Below are 26071 nucleotides of genomic sequence, written 5' to 3'. Positions count from 1 at the left end.
CAACTGTTGAGTCTCTTGTGGAGCATCTGGACTGGGGTGCGAGTCAGCTTGCATCAGTAACTCCTTTACCAGGCAGACTGCTTGGTCTCTATCTTGCATCTCTGCCCCCTCATGGTGGGGTAACGGATTCAACATGGCTTCCTGCTTAACATAGCACTTGTCCCTCACACTGGGAGCACTGGGCCGCTCCGGGGCGGTGGAAGACTGGTAAATCAAGTTCTTCTAGCTATTCCTGATCTTCCCCATCTGGTAAGTTGGGCATTCTGGACAGTGCATCAGCATTGGTGATCGTATGCTCCGCCCAGTACTTGATGGTAAACTCGTAGTTGGACAGCCGGGCCATCCATCACTGCTCCAACGCACCTAGCTTTGCGGTTTCCAAGTGAGTCAGCAAATTGTTGTCCATGAAAATTGTAAACTTCGCCGAAGCCAGGTAGTGTTTGAATCGCTTGGTCACAGCCCAGACTATGGCGAGAAACTCCAGTTTAAAGGAGCTGTAGTTGTCATGGTTCCTTTCAGTGGGATGAAGCTTCCTGCTGGTGTAGGCAATTACTCCTTCTCTGCCTTTCTGCACTTGGGACAGCACTGCTCCCAATCCCACATTGCTGGCATCGGTATACAGTATAAATGGTTGGTCATAGTCTGGGTAGGCCAGGACTTCCATTTCCCGTAAGAGCCAACTTCAACTGGGTGAAGGATCTTTCTAGATCGTCATTCCAGTCAAACGTAGGAATCTTCTTCCTGGCCTTCTTGGATTGGCCCACAAGAAGGTTTTGCAGTGGGGCAGCTATTTCATTGAAGCTCTTGATGAACCTCGGTTGTAACCTACCAACCCGAAGAACTGATGTATTTCATGAATGTTGCTGGGCCTCTGCCAGTCCCGGATAACAGTGACTTTGTCTGGGTCTGGTGCCACACCTTCCACTCTCATTGCGTGGTCTAGGTACAGCACCTTAGGATTCAGAAGGTGGCATTTGGACAGTTTCACTTTCAGGCCAAAGTTGGACAGGGCCTTGAACGCCTTGGCCAGTTGCTTCAAATCAGCTTCGTAGGCCTTGGAGAAGGCAATAACATCATCTAGGTACAACAGAACTGTCTCAAAGTTCTTGTGTCCGAGGCAACACTCCATCAACCTTTGGAATGTTCCTGGCGTGTTGGAAAGCCAGAACGGCATATAATTGAATTCTGAGAGGCCCATTGGTGTTGCGAAGGCGGTTTTCTCTTTGACAGCCTCTGCCACGGGAACCTGCCAATACCCACTGGTGAGATTAGAGTTGAGCGAAACGGGTCGAAAAATTTCAAAAGTCGGGTTTCATGAAACGAAACCCGACCCTAGGATGAGGTCGGCCACGAGGTCAGCAACTTAAGCGCCAAAGTCGCCTTTCAAAAGTTTGTTTTGCGCTCTTTTTCAGCCAATTAGGATCCACGGACACTGTGGGCAACGTGATGACATAGGCAGGGGTCACCACCATCTTTCAGAAGGGCATGCAAGTGATTGGCTTGCTTTGGTGGGCGTCACAGGGGGTATAAAAGGGCGTGCACGCCGACCGCCATGTTACTCATGCTGATCTCAGAATAGGGAGAGCTGCTGCTGATGATGATTTTGTAGGGAGAGTGTTAGGCAGGGAAGAAGACACCAAAAACTGCTTCTGCTGCTAGCGATTTTGCCTGTACAACACACCCGTCACTGTGTGTGCAGTGCAAGTGGAGGCTATATTTTGCTGGATCAGCGGTGTTGGTTGTTAGGCTGCCTTCTAAGGCTTCCTGACGGCTGCATTGCTGTTTACCCACTGCTCTGCAAACTGCTTTTTTAAAAGCAATCCCAATTTTTTTTTCTGTCCTGGTGAGGTACTGAGCATGCATTTTTTCACACCATACAGTGGTGCACACTCCTCACACAGTACCGTGTAACAAATGTTATCACAGCCACAGTGAAGCTATCTGTGTGTCACTCTGTAAGGATAAGTCGAGGACATGTTCCGTTCTTACAGACCTGCACCTTCTAGTTTTGTCTAGCTTTCAAACTGTTAAATATATTTGCTGTTTGATCACATTCAAAACTATAGAGAGACAGCGTGTGTCAGTCCGTATACTTAAAAAACACGGAGCTTGACAATTTTACGTACACCGGACAGCCGTGTACGTGCACGCTCCTCTCTCAGTACCGTGTAACGGCTGTTATAACGGCCACAGTGAAGCTATCTGTGTGTCGCTCTGTAAGGATAAGTCAAGGACATGTTCCGTTCTTACAGACCTGCACCTTCTAGTTTTGTCTAGCTTTCAAACAGTTAAATATATTTGCTGTTTGATCACATTCAAAACTATAGAGAGACAGCGTGTGTCAGTCCGTATACTTAAAAAACACAGAGCTTGACAATTTTACGTACACCGGACAGCCGTGTACATGCACGCTCCTCTCTCAGTACCGTGTAACGGCTGTTATAACGGCCACAGTGAAGCTGTGTGTCGCTCTGTAAGGATAAGTCGAGGACTTGTTCCGTTCTTACAGACCTACACTCTAGGGTGATTCCTATTCTGCCCAATTCTATATACACCTTGTAGTTTGTCATACACTAGCCAATTTCTGCCTGTGACACAGTGCTGTGATATTCACTGGGCCTCACACAATCCAAAAGTGTCCAGTGTCCACAAGTGTGTGCTGAAATTCAAAATCTCCGTTATCCTCTAGTCACATTTTTCACACCTGCGACATTAAGCCTGTGACATAGTGCTGTGATATTCAGTGGGCCTCACACAATCCAAAAGTGTCCAGTGTCCACAGGTGTGTGCAGAAATTCAAAATCTCTGTTATCCTCTAGTGACATTTTTCACACCTGCGACATCGAGCCTGTGACATAGCGCTGTGATATTCAGTGGGCCTCACACAATCCAAAAGTGTCCAGTGTCCACAAGTGTGTGCAGAAATTCAAAATCTCCGTTATCCTCTAGTGACATTTTTCACACCTGCGACATCGAGCCTGTGACATAGCGCTGTGTTATTCAGTGGGCCTCACACAATCCAAAAGTGTCCAGTGTCCATAAGTGTGTGCAGAAATTCAAAATCTCCCCTGTCCTATAGACACCTTGTACCTTGTTTTACATTACTATATAGTTTGTTGGATTTTGTCTACATTTCTACCAAACATGAGGAAGGCTGGTGGAAGAGGCCGTGGAATTGGGCGGGGGTTGGCAGCTGGTAATGATGGTGTTGGTGGTGGATCTGATGGTAGTGGCAAAAGCAAAATAGGACCGAATGCAGGAGGTGTTGAGCCTGCGTCATCGTCTGGCTCCACAAGGCTTCGAAGGCTTAGTTTTCTAGGAGTTGGCAAACCGCTTTTAAAGCCAGAGCTTCAGGAAAAAGTTTTGTCTTACATTGCTGACTCAGCCTCCAGCTCTATCGCCTCCTCTTCTGAAGTTGTAAAAAATAAAAGCACTGAGTCGTCATTGGAGGCTCATGTTCATGAACCACACCTTTCCTTGTGTCCTTCACCCCAACCAAGATTGAAGGATGACACAGGCCATACTACTGATTACTCCATGGAGCTGTTTTCACATACCATGCCTGGATTATCAAGTGAAATGGTGAATTACCCAGGCCAAGATGAATCTGACATGGAGTGCACTGATGCACAGCCACTGATAGATGATTCTGCTGGTACATTCACTCAGAGCACTACATTGTCCTCGCAGTGTACAGAGCCAGATTCTGACCCTGATGAGACTCAGGTGCCCCTTCCCGCACACTATACCACCATACACGGTGACACAGAGGATGGTGCACATGACATTGAAGAGGAGGTGATGGATGACCCAGTTGTTGACCCAGATTGGCATCCATTGGGGGAAGAGGGTGCTGCTTCCAATAGCTCAGATGAGGAGGAGGAGCATCCACAGCAGACATCGACATCGCAACAGCTGTTATCTGGCAGGCCCGGAGCACTCCAAAGACAGGTTCCAAAAATCAAAAGAGTTGCTGGACAGCTTGTCCAGAGGGTCAAAATATCACAGAGTGCTAGGCCGCAAAATGTCTGCCAAAGTAGGAAGAGTGCAGTGTGGCACTTTTTTGAACAAAATACTCATGATCAGGCCAAGGTTATCTGTAAGAAGTGCGCAAAGACCTTTAGCCAAGGGAAAAATCTGAAAAATTTGAATACCAGTTGCATGCTTAGACATTTAACCAGCATGCACTTGCAAGCGTGGACACAACACCAAACCTCAAGTACCACATGTGCAACTGATCACAAAGAAGGTAGTCAGCAACGCTACATTGTTTCCCCCACTGTAAGCCCACCGGTTAGCACAGCAGCAAATGTTGAGGTGTCGTTGCAAGGCCACAGCAGTCAGGGAATCCCACTGTTATATCAACGAAAGACTGAATCTAGGCCATCAGAAAGAACCAACTCCATCACCATCATCAACCCTCTCTCAGTCCGCCCTGTCCACCGCTACTTCCACCATATGCAGATCTCAAGTCCAGCTCACCCTCCCAGACACTATGAGTAGGTCAAGAAAGTACTCAGTCTCTCATCCGCGTACACTGGGTTTGAACGCCCACATTGCCAAACTAATCTCGTTAGAGATGATGCCCTATCGGTTGGTGGAAAGCGCAGCTTTCCGCGAACTCATGGCCTATGCAGTACCACCCTATGACCTAACCAGTTGCCACTTCTTCTCTCGCAAAGCCATCCCAGCCCTCCACCATCATGTGAAAGACCGCATTGTCCATGCACTCAAGCAGTCAGTGAGTGGAAAGGTGCACCTCACAACTGATGCATGGTCCAGTCGGCATGGCCAGGGCCGTTACGTGTCCATCACTGCGCACTGGGTTAATGTGGTGGATGCAGGGTCCACAGGGGACAGCGGTGGTGAGACAGTGCTGCCTAGCTCACGGTATAGGAAACAGTTGGCTGTAGGCGTTCGACCCTCCTCCTCCTCCAGAAGCGAAAGCTCGTCCACAGAGCGCAGTCGTACGAGCACTCCATCTGCAGCTGCCACTGTTGCACACGAGGTGTCCCCCTATCGAGCAGCTAGTGGAAAGCGTCAGCAGGCTGTGTTGCAGATGATATGTTTGGGCGACAGACACACCGCCGAGGTGCTGGCCGAGTACTTTCAGCGACAACCTGAGTCATGGCTGGGCAGTGTACATCTTGAGGCAGGCAAGGTAGTTAGTGATAACGGCCGTAATTTTGTGGCAGCCATAGCCCTTTCAAAACTCAGCCACATACCTTGCTTGGCTCACACCTTGAACCTGGTGGTGCAGTGCTTCCTCAATAATTATCCGGAGTTAACAGCCCTGCTCCAGAAGGTGCGAAGACTGTGTGCGCACATCCGCCGGTCGCCTGTACACTCCATTCGTATGCAGAAGCTGCAGCGATTGCTCCACCTTCCCAACCACCGCCTCATTATTGACATTGCAACAAGGTGGAACTCCACCCTGCACATGGTTGAGCGGCTGTGCGAGCAGAGGCAGGCCATAATGCATTTGTGGGAGGATACACGGCCAGGCACTTTGAGAGCAGACATGGAGTTGACAGGTGTGCAGTGGTCGAAGCTGAAAGACCTCTGTAAAGTCCTTCAGTGTTTTGAGGAATGCACACGGCTGGTAAGCGCAGACGACGCCATCCTAAGCATGAGCATCCCACTTATGCGTCTGCTCATGCAAACTTTGACGCACCTTAAGGAGCAGGCGTCTGCAGCCAATGTTGACGAGGAGGAAGAGGTGGAGGGAATCCTTGATGACATTCAGCCATTGTCTGCTCAGGGACCTCTCCTGGACGAGGTGGAGGAAGAAGAGGAGGAGGAGGATGATGATGGGGATGATTACTTAGGGGAGGAGGATGCATCTCGTGGGGCAAGTGAAAATGTTGGCGTGGCAAGGTCTGGTACAGGGTTTGTGCGTGACTGGAGGGATGTGGATTTGCCAGAAAGTGCTCCTCCACCCAGCACTTGCAGTGCATCATTGACACCGGGAACATTGGCCCACATGTCAGATTATGCCTTGCAGATCCTAAAAAGGGACCCACGCATTGCCAAAATGATGAACGATGACGACTACTGGTTGGCCAGCATCCTGGATCCACGCTATAAAGGCAAATTACAAAACATCATGCCACAGGAGAACCTTGACCTAATATTGGCTACTAAACAAGCAACTCTTGTTAACCGGTTGGTTGAGGCATTCCCAGCACACAGCAGCGGTGATGGTTCTCACACGAGCCGTACGGGCCGGGGGCAGCTTGGCAGAGGTGTTCGTGGTGCACACAGCAGAAGTGGCGTTGGAGACAGGGGTTTCATGACAATGTTGTGGACTGATTTTTCACGGACCGCTCACACAACTGGTAATACTGCATCGATGGAAAGTGACAGGAGACAGCAGTTGTCAACTATGGTTGACAACTACTTTTCCTCCCATATCGATGTTCTCCCGCACAGGTCATTCCCCTTTGACTATTGGGCCGCTAAACTGGACACCTGGCCTGAATTGGCACTATATGCCTTACAGGAGCTCGCTTGCCCAGCTGCAAGTGTGCTGTCGGAAAGAGTCTTCAGTGCAGCTGGATCAATCCTGACAGATAAAAGGACCCGTCTGTCAACCCAAATGTGGATGATCTAACCTTCATTAAAATGAACCATGCATGGGTTTCCAAGGATTTTGTCCCACCTTCCCTTGATGACACATAGGTTGCCAGAAAAATGGCTTGCTTTGGTCCTCCTCCTATTACGCGAACTTGACCTATTTCGCCTTTTGCAGCAGCTGAATGACCCACATCTACATATGCCACTTTGTAAACCTCCCTAAGTGGGCGGCCCCCCCCCATGGCCGGGGTCACCACCTAGCGCACAAAACCATGCGAGTGCCGTTGCCCTGGACAGGTGGGTAGGCCGACTCTTGGGCGCGGGCACTGGCATAGGGTCCCTCATAGTGCAATCAAGTGTCTCTGACAGTGGTGGTGCACACCCGCCGTCAGACACACCGCCGTACTATGAGGGGCCCAGTGCCAGTACCGACGCCCACGAGTGTGCCCCCCTTGCTTGGGCAGGGCCCCAGCATTTGCAATGTTTACCTCTCCCTGCTCCTCCGCTGTGTAGTCTGGGCTGTCAAATCCTTCACTGGGACTGCCACTACAAATTGATTGAACTGAAAGATGATGGTTAAGATGTAGCTATGCCCTGTCCTGCTGGCCGGGCTCTAGCTCCAGATGATCAGTGGCTTCCATTTCTTATGGTCGTCGACTCACAATTACATGCAGTGGTGGTTTATCATCAGCTTTCACAGTTTTCCTACTCACAAACGTGTGACATTCCGGCGCACATTTCAAAATGTGCTCTCTCATGCCAATCAAATAGAATCGCCTACGGCCTGTGGCTTCTGTCTTTTGCACTCCAAAGTTACGTGACAGATCATGATAGCCAGTGAGCACCATGTTTACATCACTCCCTGTGATAAAAATTGGATTGAGATGAGTAACAGTGATGGAATCAACGGAAGTGCGATACAGCAAGACTTTATTCACGAAAAAATGTTTTCACTGTCTCAACACACAAATTAATTGAGGGTCAGCATCGCCTATGAGAATTGTGACGGAAGTTTTTCCCGTGAATAATAATTCCTAGATTTCTGCAATCAATAGCCTTTATGTCACTAATTGTATGCATCTCATTTCCTATTGCGGAGAGGCTGGACTGTATTACTGAGACAGAAATATATATGAAGATTTAAAAATAACACCAAAAGTATATAGTTGTGTATGCCTCAAATGCATTTCCTTTTTTCCACTTTTTAGATTGCTGTGTAATCCATACTGAGAACACGGAGATTTTACATGTTTAAACTATGCTATATATACCTGCTATCCAGTGATAAAGTACCCTTTCTCAACTTTGTACAATCTGGTCAAATCCATACTGGGCCTGAGAACATCTGAGTCTGCCTCCTGATCTATAGACATATATTTTTAATGTGTAAACTAGGCTACATATATACGTGTTATCCGGTGAAACTGTACCCTTTATCAACTTTCTACAATGTTGTTGAATCCATACTGGGCCTGAGAACGGCTGCCGAGCTGTTAAGCAAGCTACAGCACCTGTGGTTTGGACACGTAATTTTTTCAGGAATGACGGTTAGGCCTAACTCCGGAATTGCGGTTGACCTGAACTTACTGGGAAATCATCGTTCGCGGGGAATAATCTGAATCCCAGATCCCCATCACTAACGGAGTTCAGCAGGTTATCTGCACCTGTAAGCGACAAAAGCTGGTCCTTTCAGTGTAGCGTGCATGCAGCCCTGGACATGTACTGGAATGCTAGACCTGTTATTGCTCGATCCCACGTGCCACAGCCTCGCGTATCCCTCTAGTAAGCTTGACGCGTACCGCGGGGCCATGCCGGAGTCTCGGTCGTTAACGGAATAAAGCTGAGAAATCGCTAGCACAACTACAAACGGACATACCACACCACACACAGAATCGACAAAGCTTGCAATCTGTCTATCTTTTCTGTAGCTTGTATGGTAGTGGTTTCCCGGGTGCAGTCCAATTAAGCCACAGGCGCCACTCCTGGTGGTGCCCTTTTGGACATTCCTTTAAGGTTCAGCTTTGCAATCATACTGCCCCCGGAAACCAAAAACTTTGCCTTCAGGGACGCTGTTTGGAGGTTCGTGGGAATAACGCCGCCCGATCAGCAGTCGGCATATGGGTCGCCCTCCCAGGGCTGTGGGGTACTCGGTACCGGGCCGGTGTCAGTGGGATGTGTCACAGCAGCGGTGACCCGGAGGGTGGCCCTGGGCACCCATGTAAATGGCGTGGTATAATGGTAAAGAGTTTATATAGATAGTTTGGCGCCACCTGTGGTGTTTGGCAACATAGATGTTAGGCCGACGCTGCATGCAGATCCTCTGGGACTGATGGTGTTGTGCAGCAAAGATGGTGAAGCACCCCACAGGTGGAGCTGGAGTCCCAGGGAAGTGTAGATGTAGTGATGGGGGAAAGGCACAGGCGGTGTAGGTGCTGGTACCCAGATGTAGCGGTGCTGGAATAACTGTAGGACACCAGAGCGTGCAGTTCCAAAGCTTTACTCACAGTCTGCAGGTTTCACAGATGCCTGCCTCCGTGCTGTGTCCTCCGGGTCAGGACCTCTGCCAACATCCGGGACCAGAATGGAAAGCTCCCGTCCAACACTCCGCCAACATGTACCTTCCTGAACGTCTCCTTTCTAGCGCTTGTGGGGGAAGCACTCACAGGACCGTGGTTCACTGCAACGCCTCATGTCTAACAGATGTTCCTCAGACTTTACTTGTATGGCAGACAGCTGTAGCCTTTTCCTTCTGCCTCGCACACGTCGATGCTGGGGCCTCCGAACCTTAGTTGGGTACAGAGCATTTATAGCTGCTACTTCCCCCGGTTTCTGCTGCAGGAACATCAGTGTCCCTACAAACTCGGAGACCGGAATCTGGACCATGCGCTCCAGCTAGGAGCGAGCCTTAACTCTGCTCATCCTCCAGCTCCCCTTCTCACGTCCACACACTTCCCCTTCCCTGCACAGAGTGCCCTAACTTACCTCCTCCCGACCACAGAGAGCAGCTCCTCAGCAGTCAGGTTCAGAGGTCTCCCTGCTGGCCTGGAGTGGGAAATGTGTTGTGTGTTGGTTTCACTGCTAGAGAGATCCTTCGTTGATCCCAAGCTTGACAACACACTCCCTAGGAGGAAGGCAATGCCACAGTGGCGACCATACTCTTGGGGACGCCACAAGTGCACTGAGGCCCAGCCACTGCTGGATGATGCTGCTGGTACATTGACCCAGACCACTACATTCCCCTCGCACTCTACACAGCCAGAATCTGACCCAGAGGAAACTCAGGTTCCCCTTCCCGCATACTATACCACCTTACACGGTGACAAAGAGGAAGGTGCAGATGAAAGTGCAGGTTCCTTGAGCAGGTGGGGGGGCATACTCATGGGCGATGGCACTGGCACAGGGCACCGCATAGTACGCAAAAGTGTCTCTGCCGGTGGGAGGGCCTAAACAGCCAAGTGCAGTGAGATGGAAGATGGGGACGACAAGGAGTTCAGAGTAGTGCAGGGATTCCCTAGCAAGGAGACTTATGTAATTGTTTTCAATGTTGGGACAGCAATTTTTGGGGAGCACTATACTCTGGTGAATGATATATGGGGCCCACCATACACTGGAGCGTTCCAAAGGTGGACATCAGACACTGGAGCAGCATTTACAGGGCCCATTATACACTAGAGCAGTAGAAATGGGGCCCATTATATATGGAACATTATTTGGGCCCATAAGACAGTGGAACTTCATCCATTGGGACCAACATATACATATACTGTAGCATTATGTGGAGCTCATCATATATGGTTTGAAACATTATATGGGAATAATGATTTCGTATGGAGAAATATATGGCCCTCATTACTCTGTATAGCGCACTAAGCGCTGGCCATAATACTGTATGGAGTTATATACTGTCCGTTTTTGGCGGTATTGGAGAATTTAAAATGGATATCAGTCATGAGATGTAAGAAGTGAAGCATTTTTCATTGTACTATACTGCTATTTCTCTGCTGTATCGGAGCATCATGAGTTGTGGTATGTGTTAAAGGGGCGCTCTTTGGCCCTGGGCCCACGAAAACCTGGAGCCAGACCTCCTGCCCCACAACTGTAGCCAAATAACCCCCATTTTTCAGTGTGTAACTAGTATTTTGAAGTTAATTAAGGTTGACAAGCTTCAGTAACAAGAATTTATGCTTTTGGCATTCAAATGGGCACTGTTGGTGTGTTTCCTGTCCTCTCACTGCCGCCTTTAATTCTCCATTGACTTACATTGGGTTTCGTGTTTCGGGACGACCCCGACTTTTCCCTATAGTCGGCCGATTTTGCTCGACCCGACTTTTGGAAAAGTCAGGTTTCATGAAACGAAACTCGACCCTAAAAAAACAAAAGTCGCTCAACACTAGGTGAGATACAAGGTAGAGAAATGGTTAGTGGTTCTTAGTGCAGCTAGTGATTCCTCTATCCTAGGTAACGGATAGGTGTCCTTGTGGGTAATGCTGTTAATTCGTCTGTAGTCAACACACATCCTCATTGTGCCATCTTTCTTTCTAACGAGGACTAACTGAGCTGCCCAGGGACTACAACTGTCTCTGATCACCCCAGCCTCCTTCATCTCCCGTAACATACTCTTGGCACATTGATAGTGAGATGGGGGTACAGGCCGGTACCTCTCTTTAATGGGCTGATGATTTCCACTGGGAATATGATGTAGGACTCCTTTTACCTGCCCAAAGTCTAAGGGGTGTTTGCTGAACACCCGTTTATACTCTTGAACCACCCGGTAAACTCCATCCCTTTGGTGTGAAGGGGTGGAGTCAGTACCTACATGCAGCTTCTGCACCAATTCTCTAGCTGTTCTGCAGAGCCATTGTCCTCCGCCTGGTCGGAGGAGACCAAGGGTTCTGCTGTCTGGATTGTTATTGACAATGAACAGCTTAGCAACGGTGGCATACCGGGGTAGTTTGACCTCCTGCTCCCCACGATTTAAGATGCTTACAGGTACCCTCCCCTTGCGGACATAGACTACCCCTCTGGCTGTCAGGACAGTGAGCCTACTATCAGAGTACACTGGTTCCACCAGGGCCTGGTAATGTCTTCCCCTAAGGCCTATGGCTGCCCAACACCAAATTAACATTTCAGTCCTTGAGGGTATTGCAATGGGGAATGAATCACTGACTCTGACACTGCCGACTTCTCTGCCAGATAGCTCTACCTGTTGTCTTTGCATGAGGGCCTTGATCTCCTTTTGCAGGACCCACTGGTCACTGGAACCAGCAGTTTCGGCTACCTGTTGCAACAAAACAATAACCTTGGCAAGACAAATTTCTATCACATTAGTACCTAAGGTCATTATTGGGTTACATTCTCGTGGATCAATGTCTACAATTATCAGGACTTGGGCTTTTATTTCTACTCACCCCACCTTAATGGTCACCTCCTGATACCCCACTTGTGGCAAAGGCTGACCATTGCTGGCGACTACTGTCAGCTTATTATCTGGGCCGCAAGTAATATCAGAGTCAGCCCAGTACTGTTTGTAAAGAATATATGGCATAGTCGTCACCTGAGAACCGTGTCGAGTAAAGCATTCATTGGGATGCCATCAATGACAACTGGGAGGACCGGTCATCCTCCAACATACTTGGCTCGCCAGCTTTGTGGGCCTGGTTGTCCTACTCCTGGGGGTTGTCCCTCTGTCCCAGGGGTTGCTCGTTTAAATTGCAGAATCTTGCGATGTGCCCCGCTTTGCTGCAGCGGTGGCAAATGGGTCATCCGTCCTGGTCGTAGTGATCATTGTCTCTCCCTCTGGTCGGTGGGATCCTCTTCTGCCATTGCCACAGGCCGTCATCTGGACTGGAAGCCAACTGGATCTTCTCCTTCGGGGGCACTTGCATGGATTGCACGGTTTTGGTTAGGGCAGCCACACTTTTGGTCAGCTCCTGAATCTGAAGACGTAGTCCTGCAGATGGATCATTATCGAGGGTCAGTGCATTGGCCTCAACAGGGGCCTGAGGGCAGGATGCCGCCCCCTGGTGGTATGTAATTGCTGGGCGCCTAGGGGGTGCTGGGCGGTTGACATTTGGTTCGTGCAGCACCCGGATAGCCCTATCTTTTAAAGTCTGCAAAGTTCAGGTCAAGGATTTGTAGGGCCATGATGCACAGCTGTGTCCTATGAGTGATGGACAGGAGCCCCTCAATAAATTGCTCCTTTAACAAACTGTCTCCATCTGACACGCTGTCAGGGTCAATCTGCTTTATGGCCCGCAGTGCCTCCTGAAGATTAAGGGCATAGTCCCGTATTCTGTCCTGGACCCTTTGTTTGCACCAAAAGAATCTCATTTTTCTCTGCTGCAGTGCGAGTGTCAAAGGTGTCCTTCAGCTTTGCCAGGAGCTGCTTAACAGTTCCTTTATCAGTGTCCTGCCAGAACTTTACTTCCCTTGTGCCGCACCAGTTAGCTGTCCAATGAGAATGCTGACTTTTTAGCTTTCAGAAAGGGAGTACATGTCAAACAAACTACACAGTCTCTCCTTGAAATCACTCAGGGTATGTGACTCCCCTGAGTACTGCGGTAGCCAGGCCGCTCCCGGTATATATGGCATTGACAGCGGCATTATAGGGACTGGCGGTCGCCAGATCTTGCTGCGCTCTGGGGGCTGCGGCTACGTCGGCCGCCGGATTCTGCTGTACTATGGGGGCTGAAGCTGCGCCTGCCACTGAATCTTGCGGCACTATGGGGGCTGCTGCTGCGTCCGCTGCAAGATCTCCCCCTGTAAGCAACAAAATTGACAGTGCATAGGGCTAAAAAGTAGGTATATATGGTTTAGATTCAATTTAATGAAAATCCAAATAATCATGTTTTTTAAAGCCCAACACAATTCGAAAATAGGATACACTGACTATAGTATATAAAGAAGCAACCGAAAAAAAGAGTGCATAAACATCCAAGATAAATAGAAATCACATAAATCTTTATTACAGACACAGATAAAAATTGGCATGACAGGAGTGACACAAGAAAAGCGCACAGAGGTACATAGCATCCCTAAGGTATATCAATATGGTAAAATATATCTCCATATCTAGTATACACAAGCCGAGTAGTCATAGTAGTGTAAAGGGTAAAGTCCCCAGACCGTCAGGCAACCCAAAAAGGGGTATAGGAAATCAAAATACAGGCATAGTACTCATACCTAAACGGGACACTAGACCACTGGCGCAAGGAAAACAGCCCAACGTACGTTTCGGAAGCAAAACCGCTTCCTTCCTCAGGGGGTGTGTCATAAAAGGCCACCGGGTGTACTATAAATAGGGGTCCAAATAAGCATGAGCGCCAATCAGGGGAGCGACCGACCACCAACCCACCAACACATCCGGGCTGGCGCCGACAATGCACGGGGCCCCATGATGTCAGACGCCAGACCGCGGGCGGATGGGGGTGGAGCTAGGCACGCGTCACCCCCGCATGCGCAGACGGCCACGAAATGATCGCGGCCATCTTGGATGGGGGCCTAACAGATGGCAAACAGGGAAACATGATATCCAACATCATATTTAACCAAAACAAGCGCCAAATATCTACAAGCATCAGATTAATAACATAGTAGCTATATTAGGCAAGATCTCCCCCTGTGCTGTACATTTTCTTTCCCCCAGTGAATCTTAGTCAGGCTCTGAGTTTCCGCTGGCTTACCAGGCTGTTGCTCTGTCGGCGGGATGAACTGTGCACACCGGGTTCCCAGGCCTCAGTTCCCTGCTCTCTGCCAGCTGATGTCTGAGCGTGCTTCCTGCGGGCAGTGTGGCGCTGTAATGGCGGCAATTCACCCAGTTCCAACAAAGTCTATGGCACACAGTACCCGATAACACCGGGGTACGGATCTTGTTTGTGATGCCAAAATGGATAGCCAGCCAGAGCAGTGGGGATACTCAGTACTGGGCCGCTTCATAAAGGGGAAATGTCACAGCAGCAGTGAACCGATCCGTGGCCCTGGGCGTCCAATAAAAGGGATAGTGAAAAAGGGATAATAACGTTTGTAATAAAGTGTTTGTGACACCACCTGTGGTATTCAGTCAGGGGACCGATGCTGCTATACAGGTTCTCTGGGATGGTGACAAGGCAGCAGAGATGGCTGGGCTCTACATAGATAGAGCTGTATCCCAGTGCAGTTTGGGTGTAGATGTTAAAGGTGAGGATGGTGAATGTGGTGCAGGGCAGGTGATGCAGGAATGATTCAAAAGACACAGCAGGGTGCAGTTTCCTTTATCTTTTTACTGAGCAGTCTGGGACTCAGGTTACAGATGGTTCTGGAGCTGGTCAGCCAGGAAGCAATTTGGGAATTTCCTTAATCAGGTGGGTTGTGAGGCCTCCTTTCTAGTGCTATTCTCTGAGGTACTTGCTGCTGTATACTCTATTCAAGTCCCTCTTTCTGTCAGGTGCTTAGGTAGAACTCCACTCGCATGACAGGCAGCTCAAGCCTGCTTCAGGGGTCGCTCCTGTCTGGCGTCTCCAGCTCACACACGCTGCTGTGTCATCGAGTATCAGTAGGGGACAGAGGATCTGTGGTCTTCTGCACTCCGGATTCTGCTGTTGGGGCTTTAGTACCCACACGGCCTCGGGTTCCGGTGCCCGGTCACTGGCGCTCAAGCCTGGGGTGAGCTCAGATGGCGCTATCCCCAGCTCCTCTCCACACATCCTTCCTCAACCTTATTCAGGCTCTAACTCCACAAAATTCCAACTCCTGACCAGAGAGAGCAGCTCCCCTGAAGTCGGGTTTAGAGCTCCCTCTGCTGGCCTGGAGCAGGAACTGTGTTGTATGCTTAAACTTCTTGGTAAGGGGATTCCTGCTTTGCTCCCAGGCATGACATCACTCCCCCCTGGAGGGAGGCAAGGCCATTATGGCAACTGAACTCCTGGGGTGCCACATCGCTCCATGCACACCTCTCTGACTAAAAGCCAGCGGCTCTCGGGAGCATATAAGTTATTTTTCTCACGGTAGCTGCACTTACAGTGAGACGGTTAGGTAGCATTTAACGCTATTAACCCGCAGATATTTGTAGGTAAAATGCATTTTTTGCACATGACAGGTTCTCTTTAGAACCTTACAATTCAACTTGATAACATGTGCCTAGCTGTAGAGTTCTACCCATGTCTGGAGCTGATCTGATATTGCAGCTTTCTGAATTTGACTTGAAAATAAATGCATTTTGCTAATATATCAAGTTGCAGCAATAAAAAAAAAATATTTGGAGATTGTTGTTTTTATTGCATGTAATTCTGGGACCTGCATTTAATATTAAAGCTAGAATGCAGACATGAATGGAAATGTGTGTGGTTTAGCTCAGACTGTGACCTGTGATGCATTTTCTTTTGTTCAGGCATTAAAAATGGAAAGCGTTTATCTCCTCCTAACCCATATAATAAGCTGGCAGGAATACGAGGACTGTCTAGCTATTTATGATGGATCAGTGAACCACAGACATGCCATCTGTAACTCATCCCATGGAATGAATTAGTATTTTGTTCTTTTACAATTAAAAATCTTGAATTCTGGTTAAATTAAAGATATTATCCAGATCAGAAAACAAACACCATGTTCATACACCATGTAAGAATCATCTTTTCCCATCCACAATTATTGGTCAGATTTGACTTTTCCAGTCTTATATTGCACAAGCAACTCTTTTGAAGCATTCAAAAATGAGTTTTTCAGGTGGAAATCACTTCAAGAAATGCCCCTTTTTGTGGGAGTTCTCGGAGACGTTTTCATTTTCCTGAAGCAGTTTTGAAAAGTTTTTTCATAAAGCATTGTTTTTGCTGACTTTTATGTGACAGTGCTTAATTTGTAGCATATTCCATCAGGATCTGCTTCAAAGAAGTGACATGGAACTCTTTTCCTCCAGGTGTTCTCCATAGTTTCTTTTGAAAAAAAAAATGCTCAAAAATCTTCTCATATGAACAGCAGAGAACAGGAAATTTTGTCATAGAAATGAAAAGGAGAAATTTTCCTGAAACATTCTGTGTAAACCCTAATTCAGACATCAGTAATATTTCGTTTGCACAAAAAAAACAGACTGATTTTCATCCATGTTTTGTATCAGATTTTCATCAGTTTTCAGTCAGTGACAATTTTTTACGAAATGCTTTGGGACTGTGTGAGCTTACCAGGTCCCTAGAACAAAGGGCTCCCTAGTCTATCCCTGTCTCCTGGATTACTCCTGAAGGTGTAGATGCAGGTTTCACGTGCCGGATTCCTATATCAACTCTCATCTGTTCCCTGCTCCACACAGAGAGGTGGAAAGCCGAAATATATAGGATAACACTAACCAGACAAACAAGGGAAGACCAATAGGGATAAAAGTGAAAAATCACAGTAATTCAAAATACGCTCATCAAACAACAGAGAGCACCAGGAGCTTAAATTTCGCAGATTATTCCTTACACTGCTAGCAAGGAAAAAACCTGCTCTGTTTAACCCCTTCCTGACATCAGACGTACTATCCTGTCCATGGGACCCGGGCCCCTATGCCCATGGACGGGATAGTACGTCTACCGCGATCAGCGGCGCCCACGTGGTGAGCGCTGCTGATCACGGCCGGGTGTCAGCTGATTATCACAGCTGACACCCGGCACAATGTGTCAGGGGCGGTCACGGACCGCCCCCGACACGTTAACCCCTTGCACACCACGATCAAACATGATCGCAGTGTACCGGGGGTTAAAGGTAAGTATCGACAGGGAGGGGGCTCCCTCCGTGCTTCCCTGAGCCCCCCACGGCAGCGCAATGTGCAGCGCTGCTGCGGGGGGCTCCTTTCCTACAGGCCCTCGAATCCAAGATGGCGACGGGGGCCTTCGGGGGCCTGCAGGAAGCTTGCTTCCTCAGTGCCTGCAAAGCGCAGGCAAGAGGAAGTCTTCTTCAATGCCTGTGACAGATTGCTGATCTGTCACAGTGATCTGTGATGTGACAGATCAGCGATCTGTCACAGGACAGTGATGTCCCACCTGGGACTATTTAATAAAGTAAAAAAAAAAAAAAAAAGTGTTAAAATAAATTTAAAAAAAAAAATCGCCAAATAAATTAGAAAAAAAAAAAAAAAATATTCCCCCAAATAAATCCATTTTTTGGAAATAAAAAAAACCAAAAACAATAAAAGTACATATATTAGGTATCGCCGCGTCCGTAACGACCCGCTCTATAAAACAGTCCCATTAGTTAACCCCTTTAGCGAACCCCTTAAAAAATAAAAATAAAAAACGAAGCAAAAAATAATGATTTATTACCATACCGCCAAACAAAAAGTGTAATAACGCGCGATCAAAAAGACACATATAAATATCCATGGTACCACTGAAAACGTCATCTTGTCCCGCAAAAAACGAGCCACCACACAGCATCATCAGCGAAAAAATAAAAAAGTTATAGCTCGCAGAATAAAGCGATGCAAAAATATTATATAAAATAGTTTTCATTGCATAAAAAAACAACATAAATGAGGTATCGCTGTAACCGTACTGACCCGAAGAATAAAACTGCTTTATCAATTTTACCGCATACGGAACGGTGTAAACGCACCCCCCAAAAGAAATTCATGAAACGCTGGTTTTTGTTCATTCTGCGTCCCAAAAATCGGAATAAAAAGCGATCAAAAAATGTCACGTGCCCGAAAATGGTACCAATAAAAACATCAACTCGTCCCGCAAAAAATAAGACCTCGCATGACTCGGTGGGTCAAAATACGGAAAAATTATAGCTCTCAATATGTGGTGATGCAAAAACTATTTTTACAATAAAAAGCGTCTTTTAGTGTGCGACAGCTGCCAAACATAAAAACCACCATAAATAGTAAATCAAACCCCCCTGTTATCACCCCCTTAGTTAGGGAAAATAAAATAAAAAAAATGTATTTATTTCCATTTTTCCATTAGGGCTAGGGTTAGGGCTAGGGTTAGGGTAGGGTTAGGGCTAGGGTTAGGGCTAGGGTTAGGGCTAGGGTTAGGGTTAGGGCTAGGGTTAGGGCTGAGATTAGGGTTAGGGGTGTGTTGGGGTTCGGGTTGGAGTTAGAATTGGGGGTTTCCACTGTTTGGGCACATCAGGGGCTCTCCAAATGCAAGATGGCGTCTGATCTCAATTCCAGCCAATTCTGAGTTGAAAAAGTCAAATGGTGCTCCTTCCCTTCCAAGCTCTGCCATGCGCCCAAACAGTGTTTTACCCCCACATGTAGGGTATCAGCCTACTCAGGACAAATTGCAAAACAATTTTTGGGGTCCAATTTCTCCTGTTACCCTTAGGAAAATAAAAAATTGGGGGCAAAAATATCATTTTTGTGGAAAAAAATGATTTTTTTATTTTCACGTCCGAGCGTTATAAACTTCTGTGAAGCACTTGGGGGTTCAAAGTGCTCACCACACATCTAGATAAGTTCCGTGGGGGGTCTAGTGTCCAAAATGGGGTCACTTGTGGGGAGTTTCAATAGTTTAGGTACATCAGGGGCTCTCCAAACGCACATGACACCTGCAGACCATTCCATCAAAGTCTGCATTCCAAAACGTCACTGCTTCCCTTCCGAGCCCCGACGTGTGTCCATACAGTAGTTTTCTCCCACATATGGGGTGTCAGCGTACTCATGACAAATTGGACAACAACTTTTGGGGTCCAATTTCTCCTGTTACCCTTGGGAAAATAAAAAAATGGTGACTAAAAGATCATGTTTGTGGAAAAAATACAAATTTTTTATTTTCACGCCCGGGCGTTATAAACTTCTGTGAAGCACTGGGGGGTTCAAAGTGCTCACCACACATCTAGATAAGTTCCTTGGGGGGTCTAGTTTACAAAATGGTGTCATTTGTGGGGGGTTTCCACTGTTTAGGTACATCAGGGGTTTTCCAATCGCGACATGATGTCCGATCTCAATTCCAGCCAAAAACGTCAAATGGCGCTGCTTCCCTTCCGAGCTCTGCCATGCGCTCAAATAGTGGTTTACCCCCACATGTGGGGTATCAGCGTGCTCAGGACAAATTGCACAATAACTTTTAGGGTCCTGTTACCCTTGGAAAAATAAGAATTGAGGGTGAAAAGATCATTTTTGTGGAAAAAATATGATTTTTTAATTGTACGGCTGTATGTTATAAACTTCTGTGAAGCCTTTGGGGGTTCAAAGTTCTCACCACACATCTAGATAAGTTCCTTGGGGGGTCTAGTTTCCAAAATGGTGTCATTTGTGGGGGGTTTCCACTGTTTTGGTACATCAGGGGTTTTCCAATCGCGACATGGTGTCTGATCTCAATTCCAGACAAAAACGTCAAATGGCGCTGCTTCCCTTCCGAGCTCTGCCATGCGCCCAAATAGTGGTTTACCCCCACATGTGGGGTATCAGCGTACTCAGGACAAATTGCACAATAACTTTTATGGTCCTGTTACCCTTGGGAAAATAAAAAGTGGGGTGAAAAGATCATTTTTGTGGAAAAAATATGATTTTTTAATTGTACCGCTGTACGTTATAAACTTCTGTAAAGCCCTTGTGGGTTCAAAGTTCTCACCACATATCTAGATAAGTTCCTTGGGGGGTCTAGTTTCCAAAATGGGGTCACTTGTAGGGGGTTTCCACTGTTTAGGTACATCAGGGACTCTCCAAACGTGACATGGCGTCCGATCTGAATTCCAGCCAATTTTGCATTGAAAAAGTCAAACAGCGCTCCTTCCATTCTGAGCTCTGCCATGTGCCGAAACAGTCGTTCCCCCCCACAAATCAGGTATCATCGTACTCAGGACAAATTGCACAATAACTTTTGCAGTCCAATTTCTCCTGTTACCCTTGGTAAAATAAAAAAAATTGAACCTGAAGTATTTTTTTTTAAATATTCAAAAAAAATTCCTGTGACGCACCTAAAGGGTTAATAAACTTCTTGAATGTGGTTTTGAGCACCTTAAGGGGTGCACTTTTTAGAATGGTGTCACTTTTGGGTATTTTCTATCATATAGACCCCTCAAAGTGGCTTCAAATGTGATGTGGTCCTAAAAATAAAATGGTGTTGTAAAAATGAGAAATCACTGGTCAACTTTTAACCCTTATAACTTCCTAACAAAAAAAAATTTTGGTTCCAAAATTGTGCTGATGTAAAGTAAACATGTGGGAAATGTTAGTTATCAAGTTTTTTGTGTGCCGTATCTCTGTGATTTAAGGGCATAAAAATTCAAAGTTAGAAAATTGCGAAATTTTCAAAATTTTTGCCAAATTTCCATTTTTCTCACAAATAAACGCAAGTTATTTCCATGAAATTTTACCACTAACATGAAGTACAATATGTCACGAGAAAACAATGTCAGAATCACCGGGATCCATGGAAGCGTTCCAGAGTTATGACCTCATAAAGGGACAGTGGTCAGAATTGTAAAAATTGGCTCGGTCATGAACGTGCAAACCACCCTTGGGGGTGAAGTAATTCTAATCAGTGCAAGGAGTTTGTGAAACTGGAGGCCATGATCTTCTGGCCCCAATGTGTCAACTTAACACATTTTTTACCATAACTATTTAATGTGTGATTCTAATGGGCTTAAAAAAAGGAAAAAAATTGTAGAGATTCTTCTACCCATTCCAACGTTAATCATGGAAGGCACATGAATTGAATACTGATGCCATCCATGTGTTGTCCACAATTTTCACTGATGCATAGACTTGTATGGGTAATTTTTATCCGTGACTCGGAACAAAAATTGACATGTCTCCGATTTTTTTACTTATTGAAAGATTTCCACAGACATTACAGCTGATTAATAGGGTCTCTAGCAGTGGGAGGAAATTTGAGATCTGATTAGATGATCTAAAGCAAAGGAACCACTTTTGAAAAAATTAAAAAAAACATTTTTAAGGTGTGCTATTAACATGATAGAAGAAATTCAATGTCTGAAGTTTTTCTGAAGCCTTTGACCCAAAAAGGCTACTTTGGACAGACTTTCGTTCAAACTATTCCATCTAGCAAATACTAAAAAAATCCCGGCCTTCAACGTTTAACCCCATATAAGGATCCAGACTTACAACAGGGTTCCTTGGGTTGAGTCCATGAATTGACTGTTGGCCGAATGAGAGAGTATAAGGAAAGAGTTGTTAAACCAGCTGGGTAAGTAACTGGAAGAACAGAACCAGGGTATTCGAGAGACAAAACTGTAGTCTAGGGAAAGCCGGTATTAGATATCAATGTTTTGATCAGATTTTTATCAGAGTTTAGTCAGTGTCAGTTTTTACTGTCAGAATTTCATCAAATTTTCTCGTATGAACAAAAAAACTGAAAGAGGTTTCTCAAGCTTCTCAAATCAGCCAGTCCTGGAAAACTGAGAGTACACAGATGGCATCCAGGTGATGTCTGATTTTTTTCATAGACCCTTACACTAGTATTAGCGAGTTTGATCCGAGATTCGGATGAAAATCGGACATGTGTCTGTGATACTTTGCGCTCCACTCGGTCCAAAAAAATACATGGAGACATGGGAACAGCCCCATTAACTATAACATGTATATCCAAGGAATAATTGGCAACTCACAGCAATATGCTGAGAGTTAAAGTAGGATGTTGTGCTGCCCTATTGGTCACATCTGCTGAGCTGCTGGACAGCATATACACTCATTCTGTTTGACTGGGGGGCAAGCACAGGTCATAATTATACTAGCATTCCTGGCTGGACAGTCCTGTGCAGCCCAGCTATCATATCTCTTCCATCACCACCACTACATCCAGGGTGAATACGGTGGTGCCTGGCAACAAAAGCAGATGTCACTGGAGCAGGACTGGGCATAGAGATAGAACAGTTTCCATAATAAAGTGAAAGTAAAGTTAAAATGATACCTAGGGTACTAGTGAATTTATGATTAATCAAGAGATCACGCTTTCTTAAATCTAACATAGTCATACACAATTACCCTTAACAAACGCTAACAATATCTCAGAGAGAACTCCTGCTAGAATAATAATATCCATATACTATATACACACACAAGATCCGTGTTAATAGGGTCACTGAGGAGTGGACGAAAATCTCTACGACTTATAAGAACTGTCATGATCCAGGTCGGGGTTTGTTTTCTGCATTCCGATCTGGTCAAGCGGTGGTTAATCTTCTCTGCCTCTCTCTGGTGTGTGGGTGGCCATTTCCCTGCACTGTGGCTGGCAACTGATGTCAGTGATAGTTCATGCCTTTGGCGAGAGCAGCTGACCTTGCGTACCCAGAGTGTGTCCTTTGCTTCCTGTCTGCCCGTATTTGTATTTGCCTGGTTCTCTACCTCTGACTTAGTGTTTTCAGTGTTACTGTTCCCCACAGTGTATGACCCGGGCTTGACTTCTGACCTGATCATCCATCTTCCGTTCCTGTTTTGGATTGCTCTGTTTGGCTCTGACCTTTGGTGTGTTTCTGGCTGTCATTTTGTTGCGTCCTCTTGTTACCGCACTCCCGACCAGTTTTTTTTAACTCTGGCTTGATTAAGACCTTGTTCCTGCCTTCCCCTCTGACACTGCGTTCCTGGCTGTTGCTGACTTGGCTTGTATGACCTCTCTAATAGCGGTGTGTGCTCAGCTCTACAGATCTTTGTTTGAGGTGAGCTCCTGTTACCTCCCTTCCTCGCCCTCTGGTGGTTGTCCCAGTATTGCATGACAGGAACTAGTCCTTTAGGTCACCAGAGAATATGACCTTTTTCTCTAAATTGCAGGCACTATAAACTACACCACATCAAACACTAGCTAATATACTTATCTATGCAGTCAACAGCATATCAATTAGCTAGTAAGGTGAATACACAAATAAGCAAGGGTCTATTTCACCAATCCCGATCAAGATAAATGTAGCAGCTTGGTATGGATATACTTAAAACTTAACCTTTAATCAGAAATTAAAATCTATGTAGCGCAAATTAGTGCCAGATAAAAAAGTGCTCGTGCAATAGTGTAAATAAAAGAAAAAGAACGAAGGCAGCCTGTGCCAGATAACGCCCTATTAATACTCAGATCAATAAGACACTAAAGAAAAATAATCTGTTCACTACTCTGATATTAATAGGGCGTTATCTGGCACAGGCTGCCTTCGTTCTTTTTCTTTTATTTACACTATTGCACGAGCACTTTTTTATCTGGCACTAATTTGCGCTATATAGATTTTAATTTCTGATTAAAGGTTAAGTTTTAAGTATATCCATACCAAGCTGCTACATTTATATTAAGGTGAATACACTCATTCTTGTACACGCCTTACAACCACACTATGTTTCTCTCATTACCGCCATTCCACATCATATAGGATTTTGAAATGTGCTGAAATCACCTAGCGGGATTAATCCAACCCCTTCCTTCTTTTTCTTAAGTTTCATTCCATCTCAATCCACTTCTTCCACATAAGCCATTCTAGGAACATTTCCTTCAACTTCTTCTTTAAGAAAAACACACAGTACCACTACTACATTTACTCCACAATGGAAGCAGCTCTGGCACTACTCCAAATACTGACTCACTTGTTCAATTAAAGCTAATAACTGGGGAAGGATGGGGTAAACTCTCAGCACATGTCTAAATTGACTTTAGGTAGTGAAATATAACAGTAGAGTAAACATGAATAACAGGTGCGTTGGTGTTCTTACCCGTACACCCATGAACTTGTCCTTCAAGACAATCCATGAAAGCAGGAACATAAAGGCTTTGTTGCAGCAAAATAGAGCAGACACGTCAGTGGCTGTGAGTTTTTTAAGAGCAAGTAAGTAGAGGTAATTCGTCAAAGTCCATAGAATGGAAAAAGGGGCAGTTCTTTTTAAAAAGAGCTTCAGCGTCAAACCATCTTCTCCAAAAATTCGACTGCATTCTCTGTGAAAAGAAATAATATTTTTAAACTTAGAGATCAACCTAATCATGAATAATATTAGTATTAATCCTGTTCTCAAATCTGCTGTGTACCCTTAATTATACTGGTGACTGCTAATGTGAATCTTATGGGACACTAAGACACATAGACAAGGTGCAACTTCCATTTTTCGATCCAAAAATAAAAATTACTTTAAAAGAGGGATACCTGGGTGCACTCTGTTTGCTGGTTAATGATGCTGATTTGTTTTGTATCAATGATTATTTTTGTGCCTATACCAAGAAATTGTATCTGACTTTTTGCATTCATTCAAAATTGAAATTTGCTGCAAGAAATAAAATATTACATTCAAACCTTAACATTTATACAACCTTGTCCACAATGCCATAAATGTAGTCATGTTGACAGAGTTGCGTGCACAAGCCATTTACGGTGGCACATGGAGCCCATATTATGGAAACCTAAGAGTTCTGTACTCCGCTGTATGGGTTTTCTAAAACAACATAACAAAAACTGACAGAAAAAGACAAAAAGTCAGCACTCAAAAGTATATACCAAAAAGCAGTGTATATTTCAATCCAGTATTGCAACATTTCAGCTGTACTTAGCCTGTTTCAAGATTAGATGAAAAGTTGCCTCAATAGATTGCAATACACCACCACTTTTTAGTACAGGTACATGCCTTTTCTGTGTTTGTATGTACTATGTGCTAGGTCGACAATGTGGACCATAAAAAAGACGTACACCAAGATGCTATTTTTTGTCTTGAGTACAATAGGTAAATATAGACTATTTTGATGTTTTGGAACCAGTAAAACCTATATCAACATAATCTACATAGCAGCTGCCAGCAGCTGGATAAGTCGTATTGTCCTGACCCAGCACCCATAGCGTATCATGCCATCAGGAGGCACTATGTGATCATGGTACCTACCGGACACAATAATTATATCTCCTATAAAACATAGGAAACATAATTCTCACTTGTTTCACACAGCTGGCATTGGGCTTCACCGTGCACCTGAAGCAGCCACATAGACTGTAGAATGCCTCCATAACGTGACATCTGATGAAACATGCAACAATGGTGAACATTTACTAATATGTCTACGTCAAAACCCAAACAAAACAATGGCAAAAAAAATAATGTGCCGATATTTGAAGCACATTGTTGCATCAAGTTATACACTTATTTATGTGTTCTGAGCACTTTTTCCTTCTCATTTGTCAAGGGGATGTGATTTATATTAAAATGGACATAGGTTTATTGGGAGGAGCACAAAAATTAAGAGGCAAAAAGATGTTATAAAGTAAGCCGACCAACAGGTGATGTTAAATTAGATAAAAGGCGTCAAACATTCACCAAAATCAGTAACCATCATGAGCCACAAAAATAAATTTGGTGAATCTCCAGAATACCTAGATTAAGTTTGCGCTGTCTCTCACCAAAGTATTTTCCCCCAAACCTCCTTATGAACCTCTATTAGGGATGAATAAATTTATTAGCGTATACTTGAATTCTCCCTGAATTTCACAAAAAATCATGTTTTCCAGAATCTCTATGTTTTCGCAATGTTGCTCAGCACAAATTAAATCAGCAGATATGTTCATCTTTAAAATGTATCATTAGAGGCATACAGTGGAATACTGGGCTACATATTAAATTGTGAAATAC

General features: G+C 45.6%; 1 protein-coding gene across 5 annotated transcripts in view; it reads right to left on the bottom strand.

Moving 5' to 3' along the window:
- SLC35F4 (solute carrier family 35 member F4) overlaps positions 1 to 26071 on the bottom strand; it is a 482865-nt gene that overhangs the window by 82960 nt on the left and 373834 nt on the right. For all 5 annotated transcript variants that reach the window (XM_073585785.1, XM_073585800.1, XM_073585815.1 and 2 more), the window contains one exon: positions 24179 to 24398. In XM_073585785.1, the coding sequence (XP_073441886.1) occupies positions 24179 to 24398 (220 nt within the window). The remainder of the gene's footprint in view (positions 1 to 24178; positions 24399 to 26071) is intronic.

This window comes from Dendrobates tinctorius, unplaced genomic scaffold (genome assembly GCF_039654945.1).
Source record: "Dendrobates tinctorius isolate UK_male_01 unplaced genomic scaffold, ASM3965494v1 ptg000010l, whole genome shotgun sequence".
Lineage (NCBI taxonomy): Eukaryota > Metazoa > Chordata > Amphibia > Anura > Dendrobatidae > Dendrobates > Dendrobates tinctorius.
Note: the sequence above shows the minus strand (reverse complement) of the source record. Positions and strands in the feature narration are given on the sequence as shown.